At 32.4% G+C, this 24,100-nt stretch overlaps 1 protein-coding gene across 1 annotated transcript in view; it reads right to left on the minus strand.

Annotated features, from left to right (window-relative positions):
• Positions 1 to 24,100, minus strand: part of LOC143234423 (rap1 GTPase-GDP dissociation stimulator 1-like) — a 50,433-nt gene that overhangs the window by 10,854 nt on the left and 15,479 nt on the right. Inside the window, 8 exon segments of the mRNA XM_076471787.1 lie at positions 1,373 to 1,462; positions 2,833 to 2,958; positions 4,671 to 4,808; positions 8,348 to 8,479; positions 9,315 to 9,461; positions 14,084 to 14,138; positions 14,140 to 14,210; positions 16,177 to 16,305. Coding sequence (XP_076327902.1) covers positions 1,373 to 1,462; positions 2,833 to 2,958; positions 4,671 to 4,808; positions 8,348 to 8,479; positions 9,315 to 9,461; positions 14,084 to 14,138; positions 14,140 to 14,210; positions 16,177 to 16,305 — 888 coding nt within the window.

Below are 24,100 nucleotides of genomic sequence, written 5' to 3' on the forward strand. Positions count from 1 at the left end.
ATAAAATCTGAGTTTATTCTTAATGTTTTGCATGAATGAACAAAAAAATTAAAAACTGATGAAATACTAAAAAGAAAACAAGTTCTGGTCATCTTCATTGTGAAAACATAACTCAGAATTACTACCAGTAAGACTGTTTACCTTTCACTCCGGGGTGGTCTTCTGTGTAGCCCCACTTACATAACTCAGAATTACTACCAGTAAGACTGTTTACCTTTCACTCCGGGGTGGTCTTCTGTGTAGCCCCACTTACATAACTCAGAATTACTACCAGTAAGACTGTTTACCTTTCACTCCGGGGTGGTCTTCTGTGTAGCCCCACTTACATAACTCAGAATTACTACCAGTAAGACTGTTTACCTTTCACTCCGGGGTGGTCTTCTGTGTAGCCCCACTTACATAACTCAGAATTACTACCAGTAAGACTGTTTACCTTTCACTCGGGTGGTCTTCTGTGTAGCCCCACTTACATAACTCAGAATTACTACCAGTAAGACTGTTTACCTTTCACCCGGGTGGTCTTCTGTGTAGCCCCACTTACATAACTCAGAATTACTACCAGTAAGACTGTTTACCTTTCACTCCGGGGTGGTCTTCTGTGTAGCCCCACTTACATAACTCAGAATTACTATCAGTAAGACTGTTTACCTTTCACTCCGGGGTGGTCTTCTGTGTAGCCCCACTTACATAACTCAGAATTACTACCAGTAAGACTGTTTACCTTTCACTCCGGGGTGGTCTTCTGTGTAGCCCCACTTACATAACTCAGAATTACTACCAGTAAGACTGTTTACCTTTCACTCCGGGGTGGTCTTCTGTGTAGCCCCACTTACATAACTCAGAATTACTACCAGTAAGACTGTTTACCTTTCACTCCGGGGTGGTCTTCTGTGTAGCCCCACTTACATAACTCAGAATTACTACCAGTAAGACTGTTTACCTTTCACCCGGGTGGTCTTCTGTGTAGCCCCACTTACATAACTCAGAATTACTACCAGTAAGACTGTTTACCTTTCACTCCGGGGTGGTCTTCTGTGTAGCCCCACTTACATAACTCAGAATTACTACCAGTAAGACTGTTTACCTTTCACTCCGGGGTGGTCTTCTGTGTAGCCCCACTTACATAACTCAGAATTACTACCAGTAAGACTGTTTACCTTTCACCCGGGTGGTCTTCTGTGTAGCCCCACTTACATAACTCAGAATTACTACCAGTAAGACTGTTTACCTTTCACCCGGGTGGTCTTCTGTGTAGCCCCACTTACATAACTCAGAATTACTACCAGTAAGACTGTTTACCTTTCACTCCGGGGTGGTCTTCTGTGTAGCCCCACTTACATAACTCAGAATTACTACCAGTAAGACTGTTTACCTTTCACTCCGGGGTGGTCTTCTGTGTAGCCCCACTTCACAAGTTGTTGAATGAAAGTAGAGTTCGTTCCAAGTTTACTGGCCACGTTTTCTATTCAGAACAAAATCATAAGGTAACGTTAATTCTGAACATATAAAGACTCTCTAATCATGATTAGGGTTCAGACAGTTAAGTTACAAATCATGGTCACAAAATACATAAGAAATACTTTGTTAATACCCAATATTTCAGCTTATTTCTTTCTCTGGGTTTTAAGTGTTGTTGTATACAATTCAAATGATACATCACAGAAAAGAACATAATAAGGAATACACTAAAAGTATACTGTACAATAATAGAACATAATATAATTATGTACAAAGGGAAAGTCAGAAGTGTAAAAGGTCCTGAGGAATTACATTGAAACAAAGATAAAAACATTTAACATTTATTTCTGTGTGGTTTGGTTTGTTTTGAAATTTGCTCAAAGCTACACGAGGGCTATCTGTGCTAGCCGTCCCTAATTTAGCAGTGCAAGACTAGAGGGAAGGTAGCTAGTCATCACCATCCACCACCAACTCTTGGACTACTCTTTTACCAACAAATAGAGGGATTGACCATTACATTATAATGCCCCCACGGCTGAAAGGATGAGCACTTTTGGTGCGATGGGGATTCGAACCCACAACCCTTGGACTATGAGACAAGCACCTTAACCACCTGGCCATGCCAGGCTCATTTTTGTGTGGTAACAGTTCTTTACTTGATATAACCCTATTTTATAGTTTCCTTATTACAGTAAATGTAATTAAGTTGAATATGTTTACCCTGAATGTGGCTGAAGTGAAGACCAAGAACATCTTGAGAATATTCTTTATGTTTGAAAATATTTAAAAGAAGTGTTCCCAGTGGAATACAGTAAGTAGAAATGTTTAACAATCACTGATCAATGTTAATTTAAGAGAATTATGTTGTTATCACTGATGTGTTTTACATATATATGTTAAACCTGCATGCATATAAAATAAAATTATTAAGATAATACAAAACATGTTATACACAACATAATATGGTGTCCTCTACTTAACACAGTTTTATGTAACATAAGAACTCCAAATAACATTATGCACACTGAATACAACATGTTAAACACTGCATACAATGACATATAATGACTCTAAAGAAAAACGTAGTGTCATAAATGAATCTCACAATAAATAAACATTATTATTATTTAATGGCTTCAACTAACAGATAAATGTCTAACAATCGCACAAGTTGATTTCTGTCTGTTCTATAATACCTATGGTTAAATATAAGATCAAATTTCTAAGTATATTATTTCATAAGGACAACTGTATGTATCAACTCGCAATCAAAAATTCTACTGAGTTGAAGGCAACAACATACAACTCACCTCCTTGTTTATCAATAAACATTTGAGGAGTTGCTAAAATATAACCTTATAGGATATAACCCACCTTGTTTATCAACTAACATTCGAAAAGTTCCTAGCAGTTTGAAGACAACAGGATACGTTTCCACTTTAGACATATCCAGTAGGTTATCAATTATACCAAGTTCAACCAACACTGCCTTGTTCTCCACTGTTGAAATACAAATGTAATTAGTTTGCTTGTAAAGAACAAGGTATTAGTACAAAACATACCATACTTTGCTGCAGTTACTTATCTATATATAAAAGTCGAAATCACTCTCTCTTTGTTTACTTGTCCACCACTTTCCGTGTACAGGTCGCACGTCCCTCGTGTAAAGGTTCATGCAACGACAATCTTTCCTTGATATACGAGTCTATCGTCTGCTAGCCAAACTGGTAATTTTATCCACATATGCATTACATGAATAAATTATATACAGACTTGACATTTGTTTGGCAAATTTGTGTTACCCTTAATTTATAATATAACATTATATGTGTATTTAGTTATAGATCATTAACTACACATCTACAAATACATCATGTTTAGCCTTGCACACAAAAGAAATGCATACAGAAACAGAATGTTGTGTGTGAAGAAAACAAACAATAGACATAACATAAAATAAAATTGTCTACCATAAAACCAACTACATCAAAAGAGAAAGGTTCACATCATAATACTTACTGTGTAAAATGAGATGAAAGTCAGGACAACAAATTTATTTTTGTTCTAATTTTTTTAGCTGCGTGTGGTTCAAAACCTCAAAGTGAACATTTTTTCTTTTGATATAAAGTACAATATTGTATTTTGTTTGTAGTATATTTCAGATACTAAATTAAATTCACAAGACATTTTCTATCTATCCAAATATGTAATATGAAAACAGAGAAGGTAACTTTTTTGTACAAAACCTGGGCAATGCTGCTTGTACCATATAAACCTAATACTCCATCACTCAACTGAGGTATTCTAAAAATTGTAATAAAAAAAAAGTCACAAAGTCAATATTACTTGAAAGAATTACACACAAGTCAGTAAATGACATAAAGTGTGCTCTGCTGTCTGAGTCAGTAACTAAATATTAACGTAACTAGTGTTGAAGCTCCTTAGCTGACAATGACTATAAATAAGTTTCAATGTTGTATAAGAAAATAAATACATGTCCACAGTTTTTATTGTTCTAAAGATGGGAAGTGGAACTTGAGCAGATGTATGTTTGAAAAGTTAAAACCAAGTAGAAGCAAAAATACACCCACATAATTGTTCAGACATTTGAGGATATTTGCAATAAGTTAATTGGTTCCAGTATCTTAGTGGATGTACCACAAATAGTGGTTTATGTGTGCATACATCCAATAAACACAAACTATTTATCTGCATGTTAAACTACTGCACATGAAGCACATTTCATAACAACTTCATAAGAACACCAATCGATCCTTATGTTTTTAGTTTCTACACAAATATGGTGTGATTATAATTTTATTATTTAAATAGATGAAGAAAGATGAAACACCAAATGACTCTATGATTCTGACTGTTTTTTTTTTTTTTTTGTAATTATGAGCATTATGGACTTGTATTAAACAAAGTAAAATACAACTCTAGCCTTTAAGGTAAATTACACAGAACTTCTGAAATAAACATAAGAAATAAAACAGAAAGACATGACCAGATGTTTCTTTGTGTTTTAAACCTCACAAGACATAAAAAAAATGTCTGAACTCTACATATGAAAAAAGTACAACACATACTTACTTATTGATAGGTTAAAGACAAGTAAACTCATTCAAATAAAAACCAGAAGAGACTGAAGAATGTTATCACAAAAGATGACACTCAATGTATCTCTTAAATACACCTGAAAGTTGTCTTACCTGGGATTGCTAGATTCCTAAGTGCTGACAAGACAGCATGCTGAAGTCTTATATCACCATCTTTCCCAGAGTGCTTTTTTAGAAGTGCTATCAAGCTTTTAGGTATATGATCTCTCACCATCTGAATACAGTGTTCATCTATGTAACAGTAACACACACTAATATATTTACTATTATTTTACACTTAACATAAAAAATACATATATCTAAAAACCTGAGAAACCTTTACCCCATCGGGATTCTAAAATTTGATAATACCATTAGTATTGGAATACTAGGAATCTACAAATCTATTGACATCATTAGTATCGGAACACTAGGAATCTACAAATCTATTGACATCATTAGTATCGGAACACTAGGAATCTACAAATCTATTGATATCATTAGTATCGAACACTAGGAATCTACAAATCTATTGACATCATTAGTATCGGAACACTAGGAATCTACAAATCTATTGACATCATTAGTATCGGAACACTAGGAATCTACAAATCTATTGACATCATTAGTATCGGAACACTAGGAATCTACAAATCTATTGACATCATAAGTATCGGAACACTAGGAATCTACAAATCTATTGACATCATAAGTATCGGAACACTAGGAATCTACAAATCTATTGACATCATCTACAAATCTATTGACATCATCGGAACACTAGGAATCTACAAATCTATTGACATCATTAGTATCGGAACACTAGGAATCTACAAATCTATTGACATCATTAGTATCGGAACACTAGGAATCTACAAATCTATTGATATCATTAGTATCGGAACACTAGGAATCTACAAATCTATTGATATCATTAGTATCGGAACACTAGGAATCTACAAATCTATTGATATCATTAGTATCGGAACACTAGGAATCTACAAATCTATTGATATCATTAGTATCGGAACACTAGAATCTACAAATCTATTGATATCATTAGTATCGGAACACTAGGAATCTACAAATCTATTGATATCATTAGTATCGAACACTAGGAATCTACAAATCTATTGATATCATTAGTATCGAACACTAGGAATCTACAAATCTATTGATATCATTAGTATCGGAACACTAGGAATCTACAAATCTATTGATATCATTAGTATCGGAACACTAGGAATCTACAAATCTATTGATATCATTAGTATCGGAACACTAGGAATCTACAAATCTATTGATATCATTAGTATCGGAACACTAGGAATCTACAAATCTATTGATATCATTAGTATCGGAACACTAGGAATCTACAAATCTATTGATATCATTAGTATCGGAACACTAGGAATCTACAAATCTATTGATATCATTAGTATCGGAACACTAGGAATCTACAAATCTATTGATATCATTAGTATCGAACACTAGGAATCTACAAATCTATTGATATCATTAGTATCGAACACTAGGAATCTACAAATCTATTGATATCATTAGTATCGGAACACTAGGAATCTACAAATCTATTGATATCATTAGTATCGGAACACTAGGAATCTACAAATCTATTGATATCATTAGTATCGAACACTAGGAATCTACAAATCTATTGATATCATTAGTATCGAACACTAGGAATCTACAAATCTATTGATATCATTAGTATCGGAACACTAGAATCTACAAATCTATTGATATCATTAGTATCGGAACACTAGGAATCTACAAATCTATTGATATCATTAGTATCGGAACACTAGGAATCTACAAATCTATTGATATCATTAGTATCGGAACACTAGGAATCTACAAATCTATTGATATCATTAGTATCGAGTATCACTACTAGGATTCTACAAATCTATTGATATCATTAGTATCGGAACACTAGGAATCTACAAATCTATTGATATCATTAGTATCGGAACACTAGGAATCTACAAATCTATTGATATCATTAGTATCGGAACACTAGGAATCTACAAATCTATTGATATCATTAGTATCGGAACACTAGGAATCTACAAATCTATTGATATCATTAGTATCGAACACTAGGAATCTACAAATCTATTGATATCATTAGTATCGAACACTAGGAATCTACAAATCTATTGATATCATTAGTAGGAACACTAATCTACAAATCTATTGAATCATTAGTATCGACACTAGGAATCTACAAATCTATTGATATCATCAGTATCGGAACACTAGGAATCTACAAATCTATTGATATCATCAGTATCGGAACACTAGGAATCTACAAATCTATTGATATCATTAGTATCGGAACACTAGGATTCTACAAATCTATTGATATCATCAGTATCGGAACACTAGGATTCTACAAATCTATTGATATCATCAGTATCGGAACACTAGGATTCTACAAATCTATTGATATCATCAGTATCGGAACACTAGGATTCTACAAATCTATTGATATCATCAGTATCGGAACACTAGGATTCTACAAATCTATTGATATCATCAGTATCGGAACACTAGGATTCTACAAATCTATTGATATCATTAGTATCGGAACACTAGGATTCTACAAATCTATTGATATCATTAGTATCGGAACACTAGGATTCTACAAATCTATTGATATCATTAGTATCGGAACACTAGGAATCTACAAATCTATTGATATCATTAGTATCGGAACACTAGGAATCTACAAATCTATTGATATCATTAGTATTAGGAATCTACAAATCTATTGATATCATTAGTATCGGAACACTAGGAATCTACAAATCTATTGATATCATTAGTATCGGAATACTAGGAATCTACAAATCTATTGATATCATTAGTATCGGAATACTAGGAATCTACAAATCTATTGATATCATTAGTATTGGAATACTAGGATTCTACAAATCTATTGATATCATTAGTATTGGAATACTAGGAACCTACAAATCTATTGATATCATTAGTATTGGAACACTAGGAACCTACAAATCTATGAATATCATTAGTATTGGAACACTAGGAACCTACAAATCTATTGATATCATTAGTATTGGAACACTAGGAACCTACAAATCTATTAATATCATTAGTATTGGAACACTAGGAATCTACAAATCTATTGATATCATTAGTATTGGAATACTAGGAATCTACAAATCTATTGATATCATTAGTATTGGAATACTAGGAATCTACAAATCTATTAATATCATTAGTATTGAAATACTAGGAATCTACAAATCTACTAATATTAGTTTGTTTGTTTGTTTGTTTTTGAATTTTGCACAAAACTGCACAAGGATTATCTGCACTAGTTGTCCCTAATTTAGCAGTGTAAGACGAGAGGGAAGGCAGTTAGTCATCACCATCCACTGCCAACACTTGGGCTACTCTTTTACCAATGAATAGTGGGATTGACTGTAACATTATAACACCCCCATTGCTAAAATGGTGAGCATATTTGGTGTGACTGGGATTCAAACCCGCTACCCTCAGATTACGAGCCGAGAGCCTTAACCACCTGGCCATGCTGGGCCAATATTGTTAGTAGTGGAATATTAGGATTCTATAAATCTGATGATATTGTTAGTATTAACTCACTATTATTTTAACTATTTCTCTCCAGGGTCAAAATTTACATTATTTACTTATATAAAACAGGGATTAGTAAACACAGTTGCTGTATCCTTTTTTATCTTTCAGGCACTTCCTACAAGTGCTTCATCAAAATATCTTACCTTTCCTGGCAAAATTCCCTGCAGCTAAAGCTCCGCCGATCTGAAGGTTCTCGTCGTCCAAAGTAATCCATGCCATAGTTTTTTTGTACACTTCCGTTGTGCCACCATTATACAGTTTCTCCATGCTGTCATCTGATTGGAAGAATATTTAAAACTTACAATTTACAGATTAGAATGAAATAGAAACAAAAAAATGGTTGATTAAAAAAAACATTTACTGATTTACCCTTCCTTGAATTTCAGTTTACTTCACAGATAATCAAAATTCTTGTTTTACTAGAATACATTTCACCACAAATGAAAGTTATCTTAAGGAAATAATTCTTCTATAATGATATGTTTATGATCATGCTGAAGTCACTGTATGTGTTTGATCATGTTTTTTTGGTTTGGTTGTTTTTAAGCACAGAAAGCTACACAATAGCCTACCACTGCCCACAATGGATAGCATTATCTGCCATGTCCATGACTGGAATCAAACCTTAAATTTAAGTATTGTTAGTCCATAAACTTATAGCTGTCCTACTGGGGAACATGAGTAAGAATCTCAATTTTTAAGTGTTGTAAGTCTGTAAATTTAATGTTGAACCAGAGGTTGGAGTGGGGTAATGTTCATTGTGATGTTTACAAAATACTCTTAACAAGTGGCACAGTCTTTGCTATCAACGTGAATGAACATATGTAATACTGAATCTATCATAAATACAGCTAGTTTAAAATAAAGATATCTTAAGGGAAAGCTACTGCCTAAAATGGAAAACATTTATTTCTGTTTGTTTATTTCATAATGCTCGTAAATCATTAGTGTAGAAAATCCAACACCATTTCCAACATAATACCATTTATGTTCCATTCCATACATACAGGTTTTACATTTAACACTGAAGTGTAAGAACCATACGAAATAGAAATAATTACAATATTATGAACTGAATGTTTTCTCTTCTGTACTACAAGCAAGTCCTACCTCCTGTTAAGATTAAGATGATGAGATCACACATCGTCTTCAGGATGTTGTAACCTTCTTCGCCATAAGCTCCATCTTGACACTTCTTCATTAACTTCAGAAGTCCTTCGCAGAATCCTAGTTCTGCCAGGTGTAGTTTCACTTCATCTTTGACAGAACCAAAAACATTCTTAACATATAAAAACTGCAAACTTTCACTGTTTTGGGATACAAGTATGCAGAAGTATGAAAACATATTTTCTGCCGTGAAACTCTCGCTAAATCACAGGAACAAAGTATGTTCAATATTTCACATTAAACCAATGAACCACTAAGAAGGAAAAATTACGTTTTCAGCATGAAACTTTTCTGAAGATATTCTTATGTTTCACACCAAACTTATGGGTACTCAACACAAAAATTTGAATGGATATTTTAGACTTTACAAATGCTCTCTTGCTGTCTCATCCTACATGGTTACATTTAAAAATACAATACTTTCACACAGTTGTGTCTTAAGTGTAAGAATTTAGAAACAACTACTAAGAATATTTGCAAAGTTTTAAGAATTTCAAAACAGAGACATTTTATTTTCTGGTACATTCTCAAGCTTTCACTCCTGCCTTCTAATAACATAACTTAGTGCTAAACAAAATTAAACAGCGTGTCCGAGTCAATGGTGTCATGAGGTACAAATAAGAATTATGCTTAAAATCATGTACATAAATTTATGTTTTCCACAGAAAAATGTGCTACTGAACAGATTATACTTACTGTATGATTCATGGGCGAAATGAAACATCAAAGTTACAACAAGCAATAACTGACAGCCATCCCAGAATACATTATTTTAACAGTTTTAGTGTATAATTTGTTTGTAGATAGTGTTATAGAAATAATTATTAAAATGAATGGTAATTAAGCTATAAACTGTGACCTACACCTGCACAAGACAGATTGCTGTAATCATAACTCATTATAGTTCTTTCATAACTCTCCACCATATCCATTCTGAAGAAGCAGTCTTTACATATAATCACATTGTGCATGTTGTCACGCTCAGTTCATTGTATAGAACATACTTTAAGGGGTTTTGTGTTTGTTGAAAACTATATTGTTGTATTTTCCTAGTGGTCTTGACAAGATACAAAGAGTCAACTGTAAGGTTTAGAAAGTCGCTGTCCAGCATGTGGTAGGTGTGAAAACTTTAGTGGACTGTTGAAAGGAAAACAGATTCTATACTAGCTCCTTAATTTCTTTCAACAGTCCATTAAATCTCTCAAACCTACTACGTCTACCTCACCTGAGGTTCCACTGAAACAACACGTCCCAGATATTACCTAATTAAATAAAAAAAGAGTTCTTTACTTGCAATGTTGCATATTTTTGTTTGTTATCATTACCAGTTTTGTTATTATCAAGTGAAATTACAGGCTATACATTTAAAACAAAAATATCAGTCTATCAGTTTTAAATTAGTTTGTAGGTTTACTCACATTATTGTAGTTAACAAATACTTTTACTAAGTTTTTATAAAGATAAGAATTTAAATATTCACAATATCAGACATACTAATGAAGATTATTCTGAGATAACATAATTAGTTTAATTTCACAGTCAAATAAAAATACTGAAATACACCATAAACTTATGATAATACCAGTAGTATGCAGTATGAAATGTGAGATATGAAATATTATATACGTTATATTTATGTTGGGAACTGACTTTTTCCTACACTTAAATAATCAACCTTTTTACAGCAGAGTCACAGGAAGAAGGATATTTAAAAATTATACAGTTTTATTCATTATTATTTATATTAAGGTACAATACAAAATCTCTTTAGCTGGGCATATACACATATAACAAACTGTAAAGAAATATGAATGGTCACTTATAAAACGGTAACAAAATGCGAGTGGTCATTTGCACAACTATAAATGTAAATGGTTGCATGAATAGCTGCAACATAGTGCATGGGGTCACAACTCCAATAATAAATGCAAGTGGTTGCATGTACAGCTGTAATGAAATGTGGGTGGTTACATGTACAACCATAATAATATGTAGGGGGGGAATATATACAACAGTAAAAAATGTTGGTGGTCACATGTACAACCGTAACAAAATGTTGGTAATACAAAGACAATTAAAAGGTTTTGTTTTTAAAACTGTACTGTGTTCAGAAAATACATTTTAAGAATATATATATATAAAATAAATGTATTATTTTTGTATTTAAAGCAAAGCCACTAATACATATGTAAATAAATCTATTATTTTTATGTTTAAGGCAAAGACACTAAAACACATGTAAATAAATGTATTATTTTTGTATTCAAAGCAAAGCTGCAAATATGTATATGTGATTAAATATAATTTTTGTATTTAAGCCAAAGCAAGTAAGCTCAATATCTTTAATTTCTACTACTAAGCAGACAGAAGGCAACAAGACAGTAGCACCTTACCACCCATTCTAATGAATTCAATGACAACATTAACTGCACCCACCTGAAACACAAAACCAAGTCACATCCACAAGTGCTTGAACAAACAAACTTTTACCGATAATTATTCTATTACTAATACTGGAAACTTTCATGATGGATAACAGAAAATTTTAACAATTGTTGATATTTGTTATATGCTACAAATTTAGGTAAGCAAGATACAATGTTACTGTATATACGTGCGAGTACATACAATAATAGTTTTGTGTAGTTTTCACTCAGTTACCTGAAATCAGTGGTTTCCATGAACTATGCACATCTTTACACAACACCTATCACTGTTCTTATTGTAAGCCTAAAATTCTAAATTAATAATTACCTAAAACATTATCAGTAATACAATTCCTGAACCCTCACACAAAGTTTCTCCAACTTACATTGAAACTTTTAATAAACTACTTTGTGTAAATTATACCAATTAGTATAATATAAAATCTTAGCTAATAATCCATATTTTAATAGTATGTAAGTTTTAAGTTCTTAATTCTACAAGGAATATAATAAAAAAATCTTGAATTTTCTCTAGTGGGACACAACTTTCTGGCATCTTGTCTTCACTATTTTATCCACCACCCCTTGAAAAAGTAAAAAATTTAATGTAAATTACTCACTATAAAATCTTCACTGTTCAGGTGAAACATAATTTTTTATAACCTTTTATAACAGAAAATCAGATCCCCCCTGCCATACCCTCTCTTTGTTAATAGTTCTCTCATATTTAATTATATATTTCATAAACCAACAGAAAGTCAGGGTTTCATCTATCAAATGAAGTTTTGGTTTGGTTTGTTTGGAATTTTGGTGCAAAGCTACACGAAGACTATCTGCACTAGCTGTCCCTAATTTTGCAGTGTAAGACTAGAGAGAAGGCAGTTAGTCATCACCACCCACTGCCAACTCTCAGGCTACTCTTTTACCAACAAATAGTTGAATTGACTATTCACATTACAATGTCCCCATGACTGATAGGGTGAGCATGTTTGGTGTGACCCACGACCCTCAGATTAAGAGTCTCTTATCCACCTGGCCATGCCGGGCCATTAAATGAAGTACTGTATTACATTGTGTTTTGAACAGATAAACATCAATTATACTTACAACTTCAGCTCCCATGGGAATCACAACAGATAGCTTAGATTAATTTATATCAGCTCTTATTGCATAGTTGAAAAGCCAGAAAAATTATGACTGTTAGAGGAAATTATCTGCTTTCTGAATGTTTGGTATATAATTTAATTAAATAAAAATTATTTAGGACATTTCTACCATTAGTATAAAAAATACAATTAAATTTCTATAACAAGAAAAATAAGTTTGCATATTTTATTTCTGGTTCTTCAGGTTTATTCTTTATTTGCTATTATAACAATAACCAAAGTGTAAAACAGGAATCTTTTTTAGGTTATTTAAGGTTAGATTAGATAAAATAAAAATGTTTCATGAGGCATGCACATGAGCAGCTTGCAGTAGCGAGTGGGTAACATGAGCTGTATGTGCTCCAACTGATTTACAACTTATAATGGTGAGGAGAGTAGTGGGACACACTTCATAGAGAAATAAAAGAATAAAATATAATTATAAATAGATGTATACTGTTATGAGCTTAAAGGTACTTAGGATAAAGGAATGTAATTCCATATTACAATTTGGAGCCATTCTAGAAAGAAGAAAACAGTAATTTAGAGTATATTATTTTGTGGCCATAGGTTGGTCAAATTGACCTATCCCATTTTAAGATAGGGTACAATGTATGTGATTTTTTCTTATAACAAAGCAACATTGGGCTATCTGCAGTGTCTACCAGGTGGAATCAAACCCCTGATTTTAGGATTGTAAATCTGAAGACTTACTTCTGTCCCACCAGGTTATGAGAGGGTTGAAAAACTCCCAAAATTTCAGATAAAATAAAAGTTTTACTGAAACCAAAAAACGTTTGGAATGTACTTAGGAAATGTTTTTAGATATTACACAAAAAAAAATGAGATTTTTAAGAAGAGGAAAAGTATTGTTAATCTTAACATGAAAATCACTTTGCTCACAGACTATTCAAAACAAATACTTAGTATATCAATGAACAAATCTTTATTTGATTAAAAATACTTCATTAAAAAGTATGATTTTATTTATGTGAAAGGCTTATATTAACTAAAAGACTGCCAAACTTTGTGAAGATATATATACTATACTGAAAAAATGATCAAATCTATAAAGGTTTTGAATCAGTAGAAAGAGGTCACATGGTCGGTCAAATTGACCATATTTAGATAGTTAACATACCATTTTCTGCTAAGTTACCAAAGAGCTCCAGCAGTGTTTCCAAGACTTCTGCTGTAATACTTTTTGTCCAGAATGTCTACCAGACTTGACAGTGACTTCTTTTCAACCAGTGTTTGTCTTCCAATTTCTGTTGAGGAAAAAATACAAGACATATTTTATGTTAGTTATTCCAGTAGAAATGTAACACGACTTTTTCACACATTTTGTTCTGTTGAAGACCATTAAAAAACAAAATTCAAAAAATGTTATTATTTTTGGAAAATGTTAATAAAAGGGATCCACAGAAACTTCAATAAACTCAGTGATTAAACAGTTTTGTTCCATTAACGGAAGATTCAAATACAAAGCTGCCATTAATTATGAACCAAAGAAAAATATCAAGTTCTTATAATGTTAATATTTTAGGTATTTACATTAAATATCTCTCATCATAAAGAATTTTTCAAGTATTTTTACATTGCTGCTTGGTAGTTGCAGCATGAACTTGGGTTTACACTACACGTGAATATACCATCTTTCTTGGTAGCTACAGTGTGAACTTGGTTTACATTACTCATGAAATGCTCCATTTTTCTTAGCATCTACAGTGAACTTGGTTTACACTACACATGAATATACCATTTTTCTTAGTAATGGGTGTGAACTTGGTTCACACTATATATGAATACATCATTTGTCTGCTTAACGTACCCAAATTTCAAACATCTGCATAAGAATACAGTAATCCTTTGATACCTTTTGATAATAAAATAAAAAACGTTTATACAAGTAAATGAACAAGACTTTAGAAGGTTATATTTTTATTATATCATTCAAAAGTGTTTATTAATTACAATATTTTACTACTTTATTGAAGAAGTTAGAGTCCACAGTGATATAATGGTTTACATTCAATAGTGTTACCTAAATAATGACAGTATACATACCAAACTGGTTCTGTTTACACTGAAGTTCTTATCTGAGAAACTAGTAAGTGTGCTGTGAATTCTGACTGTAAGCTTTTGAAGTGAACCCATAATTTAAGCTGAACAGTTGGTAAGTTTTAAACTGGTTTTTCACATGTTTTTAAATACAACTTTTCTGTAATCTAGTTACAGAACTGTAACTAAGTAAACTTCACATGTTTTTAGATACAATTTTTCTGTAATCTAGTTACAGGACTGTAATTAAGTAAACTTCACATGTTTTTAGATACAACTTTTCTGTAATCTAGTTACATAACTGTAATTAAGTAAACTTCACATGTTTTTAGATACAACTGTAATTAGTTACAGTAATTAAGTAAACTTCACATGTTTTAGATACAACTTTTCTGTAATCTAGTTACAGGACTGTAATTAAGTAAACTTCACATGTTTTTACAACTTTTGTGTATCTAGTTACAAACTTTTCTGTAATCTAGTTACAGAACTGTAATTAAGTAAACTATAGCTGTTTTTGGACATAATGTTTCAAACTCTTCACATTTCTACTAGTGTGTACCTTCCACATTTGGTGTTGTGTCTTTACAACAGCCTGTGATAGTTCATAAAGCATCACATTAACATTATTTATAAGCTTGTATTTCATTGTAGTTCTTGATTTTTAAATGAAAGACTAAAGAGAAAGCAGCTAGTCATCACCACTAACTCACAAGCCATTCTAATCAAATAGTGGGATTTATCAGTCACTCTTACAATGTACCCATGGCCCCAAAATGTAGAAGTCCATTTTTCTTTTGTGTGAATAGGGAGTGAACTATGGAAACTCTGAAACCCTTGACTGCATGCTGTCCATTAGGCTGCATTAGTCCCCATATTTTATTAATATTTCTTTGGGCTGTTTTATAATTTCAGAACTATTTACTAATGTCCTTATCATCAAGCTATATTTTCATAAAAATCCATTACTGTATGCAACTCATGAACCAGGTAAACAGCAGGAATATTTTTTCATTAATTTCAATGCTTGTTCCAAACAATTTTAAACATGTCAGTATATTATAAAGATAAACTTTACAGCTACAAGTTATGATGTTAATTGACAAAAACTCATAAAGATGAATGTAGAAAAAAAACGAACACAATTACTCCGACACATAGCATATGACACACCATAATCAGCCAGACAGTTGAGGACAAGAAGACAGTGGCTTGCAAGGTCTTCATCACTGTAGTACTTCGACAGGTACTGTAGCAAGACATCAGTAATTCCAGCTTGCAAGGCTTGTTCTTGAGTTTCATCTGAGTTCAACAGATACACCGTAAGTTATATCTGTAATCTAAATCTAAGAAACTCTTTATAATTTAACAAAAACTAGGTAGTTATGCACATCAAACAGAGATATTTTATATTACCAACTGAAAAATGTTTATCAGTCTTTTAGTGTTTGTATAATAATAATAACTTATTATTTATTTTACTGTTTAATGATAAACTTTAAATATTACAAGTAAATTTACCTTAAAGACAAAGTTTTAATAATTTCTTTTTTAAATAATAATTAAAAAATAAAGATTAAAATTCATCACAACATTTCACAATAATATTGTTATAATAATACAACTAAGACTAAAAATATTAAACTACGTATGAATAACATAAGTGAGACAGTCACAAAGTTGCTACTGAAACTGGCTAAATAGTAACAATGGAGCTTAAACTTTCAGCTGAATCTACAACCTCATCTACGAATTTAACCACTTATTTTACCAACCTCATTTAAAACTACTTTGAATCAATTAACCCTTTGCAATGGGTCATGGGTCAAAGGCCATGTCATTGCATTTGTTGACTTGCATTCAAAATTTTATTGAACTAATATTTTCATGAATTTATGTCAATAAGTTTGGAATCAAATTGTAGATTATAATTCAAACTTTAATAATATACAAGTTAACGTCTTAATGTAAAGTGAAATTTTAAACGAATACACCTAAATATATATTTTAGTGAGTCACGTGGTATGCTGAATGCAGCACTGTTTAAAACTTGATGTTTGTGATGTCAAAACAGTCTATAGTTTCATACAAATCAGGAACTCAAATTACTAATACTATCAAGCTAAAATATAAAATAATAACCTTGTATCTTTCTATTTTGCTGAGATGTGACTTGTGTACTGAATCAAACACATTAGCACCGTTCACCTCTTTACATTTTTGAAAGTGACCCCTTACATATATTTGCTTCAATATATGATATGTGAATAACCACTCAACAGCTTAAAATGTCCCCATGGTGGTTTTATCAGACATTTTAATCTGTGAAAAGATCACAATCATTTGATCCAAGAAGGTAAGTTGTATCTTTAGTCTGCTCCAAGTTTCACATTTTGTTAAATCTAAATGCATCTTAGTTATAAGCTTAATAAATTATAGTGAAATTCTATGGTATCAGTATAGTTATATATGATTTTTTTGTTTATTTAACTATATATATAAAACCTAAAATAATTTTATTTGGTATCCTCTACGTGTGTAATTTTAAAAGGCTTAGCAGCTTATGTTCAGCAGCAATCGAGTTCAAAGGTCGTAGCAAGAAGAGGTAATTGTTCACTTTACTTCTTGATTTATTATTCTATATCTTAATAAAAATACGTTTAATAATTTATTTCTAAATAGTAATAATCTCCATGCATTTATATAATGTATAATAATCGAAATGCAACTATATATTATAAAACACTAGTCCACTTAAACACAGCCAAATCTAATAGTCAGTTTTATATTACTGGGCAGGCAACCTGAGTGCACGTGCACTGTGTCAATGCAAGTCGCATAATGTTAGGTAGGCACGACTGGAAGGTCAGTATAATAAAAAAATAATAAATACATATAAATGTATAATGTTTTGAGATTTAATCTATTTAGACTGTGTCTATTTCTAGTCATTTTAGAATGAAAAAGTGCAACTTATATTAATTTCCTAATTTTTTATGGTAATTACAAAGTCACTCAAACTGGCAAACCCTACAGTTATGGCAAAGAAAACAACAGACAAAACAAAGTTTTACTGAAAACAAATATATGAAATTTTTGGTACAAAGGAGAAATTTTTACACTACTATTGAAACAGACTTCGTTCACGCTTACTTACACTACTACTGAAACAGACTCCCGCTCACACTTACTTACACTACTACTGAAACAGACTGGTTCACTTACTTACACTACTACTGAAACAGACTGCTTCACGCTTTACTTACACTACTACTGAAACAGACTTTCACTTACTTACACTACTACTGAAACAGACTCGTTCACGCTTACTTACACTACTACTGAAACAGACTCGTTCACGCTTACTTACACTACTACTGAAACAGACTCGTTCACGCTTACTTACACTACTACTGAAACAGACTCGTTCACGCTTACTTACACTACTACTGAAACAGACTCGTTCACACTTACTTACACTACTACTGAAACAGACTCGTTCACACTTACTTACACTACTACTGAAACAGACTCGTTCACACTTACTTACACTACTACTGAAACAGACTCGTTCACACTTACTTACACTACTACTGAAACAGACTCGTTCACACTTACTTTGCACTACTACTGAAACAGACTTTCTGCTTACACACCACAGACTTACACCTTACTTACACTACTACTGAAACAGACTCGCTTCACACTCTTACTTACACTACTACTGAAACAGACTCGTTCACACCTTACACTACTACTGAAACAGACTCGTTCACACTTACTTACACTACTACTGAAACAGACTCGTTCACACTTACTTACACTACTACTGAAACAGACTCGTTCACACTTACTTACACTACTACTGAAACAGACTCGTTCACACTTACTTACACTACTACTGAAACAGACTCGTTCACACTTACTTACACTACTACTGAAACAGACTCGTTTCACGCCTTGCTTACACTACTACTGAAACAGACTCGTTCACACTTACTTACACTACTACTGAAACAGACTCGTTCACACTTACTTACACTACTACTGAAACAGACTCGTTCACACTTACTTACACTACTACTGAAACAGACTCGTTCACACTTACTTACACTACTACTGAAACAGACTCGTTCATACTTACACTACTACTGAAACAGACTCGTTCATACTTACACTACTACTGAAACAGACTCGTTCACACTTGCTTACACTACTACTGAAACAGACTCGTTCACACTTTACTTACACTACTACTGAAACAGACTGGTTCACACTTACTTAAAACTTACACTACTACTGAAACAGACTCGTTCACACACTTACCTGAACACTGGTTTCACGCTTGCTTACACTACTACTGAAACAGACTGGTTCACACACTTACTTACACTACTACTGAAACAGACTCGTTCACGCTAGATCATGCTTACACTACTTACACTACTACTGAAACAGACTCGTTCATACTTACTTACACTACTACAGAAACAGACTCGTTCACACTTACTTACACTACTACTGAAACAGACTCGTTCATACTTACTTACACTACTACAGAAACAGACTCATTCATACTTACTTACACTACTACTGAAACAGACTCATTCATACTTACTTACACTACTACTGAAACAGACTCGATTCATACTTACTCTACTACTGAAACAGACTCATTCATACTTACTTACACTACTACTGAAACAGACTCATTCATACTTACACTACTACTGAAACAGACTCGTTCATACTTACACTACTACTGAAACAGACTCATTCATTGCTTACACTACTACTGACAGACTCGTTCATACACTACTACTGAAACAGACTCGCTCACACTTACTACTACTGAAACAGACTCACATACTTACTACTACTGAACAGACTCTTTCACGCTTACTTACACTACTACTGAAACAGACTCATTCATGCTTGCTTACACTACTACTGAAACAGACTCGTTCATACTTACTTACACTACTACTGAAACAGACTCGTTCATACTTTTATTTACACTACTACTGAGAACTTGCTCATTACTACTCGACTCATACTTACTTACACTACTACTGAAACAGACTCGTTCATACTTACTTACACTACTACTGAAACAGACTCGTTCACACTTACTTACACTACTACTGAAACAGACTCGTTCATACTTACACTACTACTGAAACAGACTCGTTCATACTTACACTACTACTGAAACAGACTCGTTCATACTTACTTACACTACTTACTTACACTACTACTGAAACAGACTCGTTCATACTTACTTACACTACTACTGAAACAGATCTGCTCTCACACTACTTTCAGACTCGCTCATACTTACACTACTACTGAAACAGACTCGTTCATACTTACACTACTACTGACAGACTACTTCATGAACTACTACTGAAACAGACTCGTTCATACTTACTTACACTACTACTGAAACAGACTCGTTCATACTTACTTACACTACTACTGAAACAGACTCGTTCATACTTACACTACTACTGAAACAGACTCGTTCATACTTACTTACACTACTACTGAAACAGACTCGTTCATACTTACTTACACTACTACTGAAACAGACTCGTTCATACTTACTTACACTACTACTGAAACAGACTCGTTCATACTTACACTACTACTGAAACAGACTCGTTCATACTTACTTACACTACTACTGAAACAGACTCGTTCACACTTACTTACACTACTACTGAAACAGACTCGTTCACACATACTTACACTACTACTGAAACAGATTCATTCATACTTACACTACTACTGAAACAGACTCATTCATACTTACACTACTACCGAAACAGACTCGTTCATACTTACTTACACTACTACTGAAACAGATTCATTCATACTTACCCTACTACTGAAACAGATTCATTCATACTTACACTACTACTGAAACAGACTCATTCATACTTACTTACACTACTACTGAAACAGACTCATTCATACTTACTTACACTACTACTGAAACAGACTCAATATTTCATAAAGACAAAACTTGGAACCATCACTAAAATTCTACCAGTTTTGTAAAGATAAACATAGGACATCAAAAGTTACTGTATAAATAATTAACATGCACAAACTTGTATATGAACTCATGTATTTTATATCAAGCCTGCTGAGAAAAGGTTAAGATCCCTAAACTATAACCTTAATAACAACACACGCACTTTGTGATAAATCAGGACTGCAGATATGATGCCAAGTCAGACAGCATTACAAAAATAGCTAATATAAAAACCAATGTTGGCAGCATTTCTTGGCACGTTTCTTTTCTTTCTTTTTTTTAATAAAACAAATATTTTAATATCAATGTATGCTAATCACAGCACCATACGTATGCACCTCAATGACAGCATTCGCTGGGTTCGGTCTATCAAACCAAATTACACCTGTATATTAATTACATAACATCAGTAACTGGTATTCTTTATGAGTGTTGTCAGACGTTCTTGTAGAAATTATAAATCACTCTCTACTGATGTCATCAAAACACAACTCCTTCATGGGTTTAACACCAGTAATTACAATTTAACCCAAATAAAATCAATCCAAATACATACTTAAAGAGTTGGTGGGTAATACATTATTTAAGTAATTTATTACTGTAACAACGTTACAAATAACGAGGTACATGTCAGATACTTCACGGGAATATTTAATACTGTAGCCATCTTTTCTTTACAGAGTTTTTTCATGTTTTAAAACTAAAAGTAAGTTTCAGTTCATAAATAAAAAATCCAAATGTTATATCAAATGACTATCCTATAATTGGCTTAAGTTTTGTTTTTATCCAGCTAATAACATGCATGTGCACTACACATTCAAACTGACATCCATTCATTAAATTAATTTCCTGATGTATTGTTAAAAAAAATAAAGAACAATTTTTTTTCAAGGGATCAAAAAAATAAACACAACAAAAATATAATGTGCTACTTTTATCATTAATCTACCTGTAAGTATATGAACACTCTTTACTGATCAAGATGTCAGATCAGTTCAATTACATTTCTAAGTTAAGCTAAAATCATCTTGCCAGTTACTCATGCTCGAGTCGGACTGGGGTCAGGTATTAGTAATATTGATATATGATATTGGAAGCAAATGGAAGAGCTAATATTAACACTGGCTGGAACAATCCTGTAGCACCAGTTTGAAACATAGTCTGTAAAAATAGGTGAATACCTACTTAGAAGCCATTAGTATCAATAATTTAATATGTAATTATCAATACTGACAGGTGTCCATTTGCAGTATGGGTTTATCTTTGTAATAAACCTTTTTATTCTATTGCATAAAGGTAGGAAATATAAAATTTGAATTTTATTAAATATTAGCATACACTAATAAACTAGTTGACAATACACTAGTTATTGTGAAAGCATTATGTTAGATAATTATGTTAATTTATTGAAAAAAACATGTCAGATGTGCATATTATTTTCCAAACATTACTACATTCTCAACAACTATTGTTCACAGAAATTACTAAATTTATTGTAAGCCTGCAAGTAACATCATGCAACATTGTAAGGTTCAGTCTTTTATAATATTGAAAATTTGAAGATGACAACAAGACTTGGTCCTTACTAATATTGAAAATTTGAAGATGACTACAAGACTTGGTCCTTACTAATATTGATAATATGAAGATGACTACAAGACTTTGTCCTTACTAATATTGAGAACATGAAGATGACTACAAGACTTTGTCCTTACTAATATTGATAACATGAAGATGACTACAAGACTTGGTCTTTACTAATATTGATAACATGAAGATGACTACAAGACTTGGTCTTTACTAATATTGATAACATGAAGATGACTACAAGACTTGGTCTTTACTAATATTGATAACATGAAGATGACTACAAGACTTGGTCTTTACTAATATTGATAACATGAATATGACTACAAGACTTGGTCTTTACTAATATTGATAACATGAAGATAACTACAAGACTTGGTCTTTACTAATATTGATAGCATGAAGATAACTACAAGACTTTGCCCTTACTAATATTGATAATATGAAGGTGACTACAACACTTGGTCCTTACTAATATTGATAGCATGAAGATGACTATAAGACTTTGTCCTTACTAATATTGATAACATGAAGATGACTACAAGACTTGGTCTTTACTAATATTGATAATATGAAGGTGACTACAACACTTGGTCCTTACTAATATTGATAACATGAAGATGACTACAACACTTGGTCATTACTAATATTGATAATTTTGGTTATAAACTAATTCATTTAACAAGAGAAAATCTTGATAAATAACTTAATCATCAAGACAAAGACATGTCTGTATTTTTCTTACTTTCTTTTGGCACTCTTCAATACACCCACTTTTAGTCATTTTATGTTTTTCAGACTAAATTCCACAAATTAGAAAAAGATTACAAAATGGATAATTAGATTGACTCGATGTGTACTGTGGATAATTAGATTGACTCAATGTGTACTGTGGATAATTAGATTGACTCAATGTGTACTGTGGATAATTAGATTGACTCCATGTGTACTGTGGATAATTAGATTGACTCGATGTGTACTGTGGATAATTAGATTGACTCCACGTGTATTGTGGATAATTAGATTGACTCCACGTGTACTGTGGATAATTAGATTGACTCCATGTGTACTGTGGATAATTAGATTGACTCCATGTGTACTGTGGATAATTAGATTGACTCCATGTGTACTGTGGATAATTAGATTGACTCCATGTGTACTGTGGATAATTAGATTGACTCCATGTGTACTGTGGATAATTAGATTGACTCAATGTGTACTGTGGATAATTAGATTGACTCCATGTGTACTGTGGATAATTAGATTGACTCCATGTGTACTGTGGATAATTAGATTGACTCCATGTGTACTGTGGATAATTAGATTGACTCCATGTGTACTGTGGATAATTAGATTGACTCCATGTGTACTGTGGATAATTACATTGACTCAATGTGTACTGTGGATAATTAGATTGACTCAATGTGTACTGTGGATAATTACATTGACTCAATGTGTACTGTGGATAAT

This window comes from Tachypleus tridentatus, chromosome 12 (genome assembly GCF_004210375.1).
Source record: "Tachypleus tridentatus isolate NWPU-2018 chromosome 12, ASM421037v1, whole genome shotgun sequence".
NCBI classification, from domain to species: domain Eukaryota; kingdom Metazoa; phylum Arthropoda; class Merostomata; order Xiphosura; family Limulidae; genus Tachypleus; species Tachypleus tridentatus.